At 44.9% G+C, this 7,916-nt stretch overlaps 1 protein-coding gene across 1 annotated transcript in view; it reads right to left on the bottom strand.

Moving 5' to 3' along the window:
* Positions 1-117: 117 nt before the first annotated feature.
* LOC311111385 (protein FAM227B-like) overlaps positions 118-7,916 on the bottom strand; it is a gene marked incomplete at both ends in the record, with an annotated part of 62,825 nt that continues 55,026 nt past the window's right edge. The window contains 5 exons of the mRNA XM_084154102.1: positions 118-211; positions 325-399; positions 563-640; positions 3,200-3,357; positions 4,941-5,062. Of these exons, the coding sequence (XP_084010228.1) occupies positions 118-211; positions 325-399; positions 563-640; positions 3,200-3,357; positions 4,941-5,062 (527 nt within the window). The remainder of the gene's footprint in view (positions 212-324; positions 400-562; positions 641-3,199; positions 3,358-4,940; positions 5,063-7,916) is intronic.

Raw genomic sequence — 7,916 nt, 5'->3', positions numbered from 1 at the left:
CACACACACAGAGACGAACGGTTCTGACTTACCTAGAGTCTGCACTGTTTGTGTTCTCCAAACCCTTGTAGTTTAATTTATGTGACAAAAGTTGGTTAGAGTACAGATATTATGTAACTATACAGTGGAGAGTTCAGTTACCCATTTATTCATGATTCCTTCGCTGGCGATCTTCACCTCGATGCGGTTGCTGAAAATCTCTTTCTTCATCCTGGACACACAAGAAAAGAAAACACAGGAAAGGTTAAAGTGGCAGTTCAGTCCTAAATCAATATTTGTCAAAGTGACTAAAACCTCAGTGAGGACAATGTGTTAGTTTCCTACCTGTTGAGTTTCATGTTGTGGATGAGTCGATCTCTGTGGATGTCAGCTATCTCCTGTTTAGTCTGCTGGCAGAACCTACAGAGATGGAGATGGAGTAGTGTAGAGCACAGCAGTCAGACATGTTATATACTCTAATATTATTGGTGATGCTATCTCTTTCTTGCCTATGTGTTGTATTCCTGTGCCCGTGTGTGTGTGTGTGTGTGTGCGTATGTGTATGTGTGTGTGTGTGTCTTACGTGTTGTATTCCTGTTGCCTTTTGTGACTCCTCTCCTCCACATCAGTCAGCACCTCTTGGTAGGTGGGTTTGGACGGAGTTACACCACAGACAGTCAAGGAATACAACTACTGTCACCTTCTTATGACAAACTACAGTATCTCTATCTAACTTCTGTTACAGTGAGGGAAAAAAGTATTCGTTTGCCCACTGACAAAGAAATGATCAATCTATAATTTTAATGGTAGGTTTATTTGAACAGTGAGAGGCAGAATAACAACAAAAAAATCCAGAAAAACGCATGTCAAAAATGTTATAAATTGATTTGCATTTTAATGAGGGAAATAAGTATTTGACCCCCTCTCAATCAGAAAGATTTCTGGCTCCCAGTTGTCTTTTATACAGGTAACGAGCTGAGATTAGGAGCACACTCTTAAAGGGAGTGCTCCTAATCTCAGCTTGTTACCTGTATAAAAGACACCTGTCCACAGAAGCAATCAATCAATCAGATTCCAAACTCTCCACCATGGCCAAGACCAAAGAGCTCTCCAAGGATGTCAGGGACAAGATTGTAGACCTACTCAAGGCTGGAATGGGCTACAAGACCATCGCCAAGCAGCTTGGTGAGAAGGTGACAACAGTTGGTGCGATTATTCGCAAATGGAAGAAACACAAAAGAACTGTCAATCTCCCTTGGCCTGGGGCTCCATGCAAGATCTCACCTCGTGGAGTTGCAATGATCATTAGAACGGTGAGGAATCAGCCCAGAACTACACGGGAGGATCTTGTCAATGATCTCAAGGCAGCTGGGACCATAGTCACCAAGAAAACAATTGGTAACACACTACGCCATGAAGGACTGAAATCCTGCAGCACCCGCAAGGTCCCCCTTCTCAAGAAAACACATATACAGGCCCGTCTGAAGTTTGCCAATGAACATCTGAATGATTCAGAGGAGAACTGGGTGAAAGTGTTGTGGTCAGATGAGACCAAAATCGAGCTCTTTGGCAACAACTCAACTCGCCGTGTTTGGAGGAGGAGGAATGCTGCCTATGACCCCAAGAACACCATCCCCACCATCAAATATGGAGGTGGAAACATTATGCTTTGGGGGTGTTTTTCTGCTAAGGGGAAAAGACAACTTCACCGCATCAAAGGGACGATGGACGGCGCCATGTACCGTCAAATCTTGGGTGAGAACCTCCTTCCCTCAGCCAGGGCATTGAAAATGGGTCGTGGATGGGTATTCCAGCATGACAATGACCCAAAACACACGGCCAAGGCAACAAAGGAGTGGCTCAAGAAGAAGCACATTAAGGTCCTGGAGTGGCCTAGCCAGTCTCCAGACCTTAATCCCATAGAAAATCTGTGGAGGGAGCTGAACGTTCGAGTTGCCAAACGTCAGCCTCGAAACCTTAATGACTTGGAGAAGATCTGCAAAGAGGTGGGACAAAATCCCTCCTGAGATGTGTGCAAACCTGGTGGCCAACTACAAGAAACATCTGACCTCTGTGATTGCCAACAAGTCATGTTTTGCAGAGGGGTCAAATACTTATTTCTCTCATTAAAATGCAAATCAATTTATAACATTTTTGACATGCATTTTTCTGGATTTTTTTTGTTGTTATTCTGTCTCTCAGTGTTCAAATAAACCTACCATTAAAATTATAGACTGATCATGTCTTTGTCAGTGGGCAAACGTACAAAATCAGCAGGGGATCAAATACTTTTTTCCCTCACTGTATGTTAAATTTAATTAAAGCCTATCAGGTCCTGTGCCTCCCGAGTTGCGCAGCGGTCTAAGGCACTGCATCGCAGTGCTAGAGGCGTCACTACAGACCATGGTTCGATCCCGGCCTGTATCACAACCGGCTGTGATCGGGAGGACCATAGGGCGGCGCACAATTGTCCCAGCGTCGTCCGGGTTAGGAGAGGGTTTGGCCGGGGGGGGGTTTACTGCAGGCTGACCTCAGTCGTCAGTTGAACAGTGTTTCCTCCGACACATTGCCAGGTCGCAGTTGTAAATGCGAACTTGTTCTCAACTGGCTTACCTGGTTAAATAAAGGTGAAATTAATATAAATAAATAAAATTGGTGCGGCTGGCTTCTGGGTTAAGCGGGTGGGTGTTAAGAAGCACGGTTAGGCGGGTCATGTTTCGGAAGGACCCATTACTTGAAAAAGGGGGTGAAATACAAAAAAAAAAGCCTATCAGGTCCTATACATTCTCAAACTATGATTATCACAGAGTTTTACAGTTTTACAGTCAGAATATGGACAGAAAAGCAGATGAGATTAGTTAACTTTGAACTCTATAGCCCCTGTACCCAGCCCTCCCCTCTTCTCCTGTGCCAGGTTCATTAAGGGGTCCATTAACTCCAGTAAAGTACAGTCCCACATAATCCATGCATGTTTTATTAGCATGTTTATGAGTATGTTTTTGACATGTTGTTCTCAGCATGAATACAGTGTGCCAGCTGTGTACAAGACAACGTGTGTGTCTATGCCTGTGTGCGTGTGTGCGTGTGTGCGTCTGTGTGTATGTGTGCATGTATGTATGTATGTGTGTGTGTGTGTGTGTGTGTGTGTGTGTGTGTGTGTATTTGTGTCTGTGTGTGTTTGTGTGAGTGTGTGTGCATGTGTGTGTGTGTGAAAGGATATGGCAGGTTGGTGATCTCAGTGCGTGTGATCCTGCGTGTGTCAGATCCAGCGGGTGTAGGGATGTCTTGGAGGTGCAGGTAGCGAGACACCAGAGGACTCTGACCACAGGGCTTGAAACGGACATGCTGGAACTCTGGACCTGCTCCGATGTAGTGGGACTGGAACACACAACACATTACAACTAATACTAAACACACAACACATTACAACTAATACTAAAAACAAAACACATTACAACTGATACTAAACACACAACAACTAATACTAAACACAAAACACATTACAACTAATACTAAACACACAACACATTACTACTAATACTAAACACACAGAACACATTACAACTAATACTAAACACACAACAACTAATACTAAACACACAACAACTAATACTAAACACAATTACTTTTAATCATTTAGCAGACGCTCTTATCCAGAACGACTTACAGGAGCAATTAGGGTTAAGTGCCTTGCTCAAGGGCACATCGACAGATTTTTCACCTAGTTGGCTCGGGGATTAGAACCAGCGACCTTTCGGTTACTGGCACAACGCTCTTAACCACTAAGCTACCTGCCGCCAACTAATACTAAACACACAACACATTACAACTAATACTAAACACACAACACATTACAACTAATACTAAACACAGAATGCTGTGGTGAATGATGGACGGAGTCAGGCGCAGGAGTAAAATAACCGGATGCAGATGTATTCCTTCCAGACATACAATGCGCCTATAACGGCAATCGAAACAGGTACAGGGGAAACAATCCTCCCTGACCAAACACAGTCTCAGAAAATACAATAAATGTAATGACACAGGGGAAAATCAACCCTGGCAAAATAAATGAGAGAGTATCGCAACCGAGCTACTCTCCTCCCACATAGAACAATCACTCACAAAGACAAGGGGGCAGAGGAAACACTTATACACAGACTAATTACATTTTAGGGGCAGCAGGTAGCTTAGTGGTTAAGAGCGTTGTGCCAGTAATCGAAAGGTCACTGGTTCTAATCCCCGAGCCGACTAGGTGAAAAATCTGTCGATGTGCCCTTGAGCAAGGCACTTAACCCTAATTGCACCTGTAAGTCGCTCTGGATAAGAGCGTCTGCTAAATGACTAAAATGTAAATGTAATTAGGGGATGAGCACCAGGTGTGTGTGATTGAGAATGGGAGCGGCAGTAGCTAGTAAGCCGGTGACGATGAACGCCGAAACCTGCCCGAACAAGGCGTCGTGACAAACGCATTACTACTAAACACATAACTAAACACACATTACACATAACACATTACAATCAATACTAAACACACAACACATATCAACTAATAGTTAACACACATATCAGCTAATACACAACACATGATAATTACACACACACTTTGACACCTTTACCATTTTCACACTATCGTGCCGACCCAACTGTACTGTTCTGGCTCTGATGTGTTCTTTCCACCGTTGCAGCAGGGTTCCGTCAACTACAGTGGATGCATAACCAGGCCAGCCCAGCACAGATTAGCTTGGCTTGGCTTGACCCGGCTCAGTAGAAATGGGTAATTGTGTTGATTCTCTCTGAATCAACGTAGTACCATATTGCTGTGTTACCTCTCTCTTGCGGTCCATCCTGGTGTCAGCATTGTGTGTATTACCTCTCTCTTGTGGTCCATCCTGGTGTCAGCATTGTGTGTGTTACCTCTCTCTTGTGGTCCATCCTGGTGTCAGCATTGTGTGTATTACCTCTCTCTTGTGGTCCATCCTGGTGTCAGCATTGGCGATGCTTCCTCTCTTCTGCTCTCTTGTGGGGCTGAGACTCAGTCTCCTGGCGCTGGACACCATCTCTTCAAACTCCATCTGCAGGTCTGACACACACACACACAGTGAGTGATTAGTGTATAGTGTGGGTATGGTTAACACCAGAGTCATGTATAGGCTATGGGTGCAAAAGCACGGTGCACTGCAAAGTGGAAATGTACCATAAACCTCATTATCATCGGAATTTAATGAAACTTTTCTTCAACAATGTGCGTTATGAAGAGGAGACTATTTATGTATTGCTCCGTTTTTTTTATTATTATACCATGCCATTGTTGAATATTTGTTTTTGATTGTCTTGAAGGGCATTCTATAACGCACGGTATATCAGCACGGTAGAATTCAATGGCTATAGTTAATTCTTATATGTTATATACTGCTTTTGACAGCAAAAGTCAAATTGAAAACATTATTGGCATTGTTGAGCTAGGACTGATGGTTTGGTTAGCTAAACTAGCAAGTCTGTTTGTTTGGTTACCAAGGCAATTACTGTAGCTATCTAAACTCAGCAAAAAAAGAAACGTCCACTCACTGTCAACTGCATTTATTTTCAGCAAACTTAACATGTGTAAATATTTGTATGAACGTAACAAGATTCAACAACTGAGAAATAAACTGAAAAGGTTCCACAGACATGTGACTAACAGAAATTGAATAATGTGTCCCTGAACAAAGGGGGGGTCAAAATCAAAAGTAACAGTCAGTATCTGGTGTGGTCACAAGCTGCATTAAGTACTGCAGTGCATCTCCTCCTCATGGACTGCACCAGATTTGCCAGTTCTTGCTGTGAGATGTTACCCCACTCTTCCTCCAAGGCACCTGCAAGTTCCCGGACATTTCTGGGGGAATGGCCAAAGCCCTCACCCTCCGATCCAACAGGTCCCAGACGTGCTCAATGGGATTGAGATCCGGGCTCTTCGCTTGCCATGGCAGAACACTGACATTCCTGTCTTGCAGGACATCACGCACAGAACGAGCAGTATGGCTGGTGGCATTGTCATGCTGGAGGGTCATGTCAGGATGAGCCTGCAGGAAGGGTACCACATGAGGGAGGAGGATGTCTTCCCTGTAACGCACAGCGTTGAGATTGCCTGCAATGACAACAAGCTCAGTCCGATGATGTTGTGACACACCGCCCCAGACCATGACGGACCCTATACCTCCAAATCGATCCCGCTCCAGAGTACAGGCCTCGGTGTAACGCTCATTCCTTCGACGATAAACGCGAATCAAACCATCACCCTTTGAGACAAAACCGTGACTCGTCAGTGAAGAGCACTTTTTGCCAGTCCTGTCTGGTCCAGCGACGGTGGGTTTGTGCCTATAGGCGACATTGTTGCCGGTGATGTCTGGTGAGGACCTGCCTTACAACAGGCCTACAAGCCCTCAGTCCAGCCTCTCTCAGCCTATTGCGGACAGTCTGAGCACTGATGGAGGTATTGTGCGTTCCTGGTGTAACTCGGGCAGTTGTTGTTGCCATCCTGTACCTGTCCCGCAGGTGTGATGTTCGGATGTACCGATCCTGTGCAGGTGTTGTTACACGTGTTCTGCCACTGCGAGGACGATCAGCTGTCCGTCCTGTCTCCCTGTAGCACTGTCTTAGGCGTCTCACAGTACGGACATTGCAGTTTATTGCCCTGGCCACATCTGCAGTCCTCATGCCTCCTTGCAGCATGCCTAAGGCACATTCACGCAGATGAGCAGGGACCCTGGGCATCTTTCTTTTGGTGTTTTTCAGAGTCAGTAGAAAGGCCTCTTTAGTGTCCTAAGTTTTCATAACTGTGACCTTAATTGCCTACCGTCTGTAAGCTGTTAGGCCCCGTGTAGCTCAGTTGGTAGAGCATGGCGCTTGCAACGCCAGGGTTGTGGGTTCGTTCCCTACGGGGGGCCAGTATGAAAAAATGTATGCACTCACTAACTGAAAGTCGCTCTGGATAAGAGCATCTGCTAAATGACTAAAATGTAAATGTTAGTGGATTTTGAACACATTTCTAGCTGCAAATGTATTAACTTATGGCCAAGTTGTTCATTTTTTCCATAGAATACATAGCCCCCAGTTATTATCCCTTACATAATCCGCTCCTTATAACGGCCATTGTTGAAGAACATTTTCAGATTAAATCACACTGCAAGATTATAATGAGGTTTACGGTATTTTCTGCACTTTGCACAATGCTTTTGCACTAAGAAAATGTTGCCCTAAATCTATGAATCAGGTTGGCACTGGACTAACCTCACCCCCAGGCTATTGTGCACAGCGCATATAAGCCTGGGATATCAACCACTCAAAATTGGCCTTACTGGGAGTGGCCATAGAATTCTATTGGAGTGACCTACTGAGTAAAGTATTTGTCATCATTTAATTTAAGCGAATCCCACAACTGCGAAGAGTGGCTCTGTGCTTGTGGTGTGCTAGCGTACAGGATAGAGTTAGGGGGAAGGTGTTGTGGAAGATGATTGGTTGGTAGATTAAGCCGATTAAGCCAATGTCTACGCGGCGGGAATTTCTCCCGGCTCTCTGTATTGGCTAACGAAGGTACACCAGGCTTTGGGTGAAAGTGTCTGGGAAGGAGATTAGCACTGGACAGATGATGTATGACATGCCCTGTTCAAATCCGCCTGACGCCACTTCTAACCCAACACTCACTACACCAGGGTCAAACAAACACACAGGGTGTCTTTTTAGAGGAAACTTTATACCATACACACACACATGGACACAAGCATATACCCACACACACAAACATACGCACACACAAACACACGCACACACAAACACACAACTACTCTAACAGGTGGGCAGGCAGGAACTCAGCTGTTTGGGTTTCCAGAGCTTGTTCAGTTAAATTGTGACCAGAGCCACAGATGGAGAGCTAAATGCCCCTAAACCCCTAAAAACAC

Source organism: Coregonus lavaretus (assembly GCF_964263955.1).
Source record: "Coregonus lavaretus genome assembly, chromosome: 37".
In the NCBI taxonomy this organism is placed as follows: Eukaryota; Metazoa; Chordata; class Actinopteri; order Salmoniformes; family Salmonidae; genus Coregonus; species Coregonus lavaretus.
Note: the sequence above shows the minus strand (reverse complement) of the source record. Positions and strands in the feature narration are given on the sequence as shown.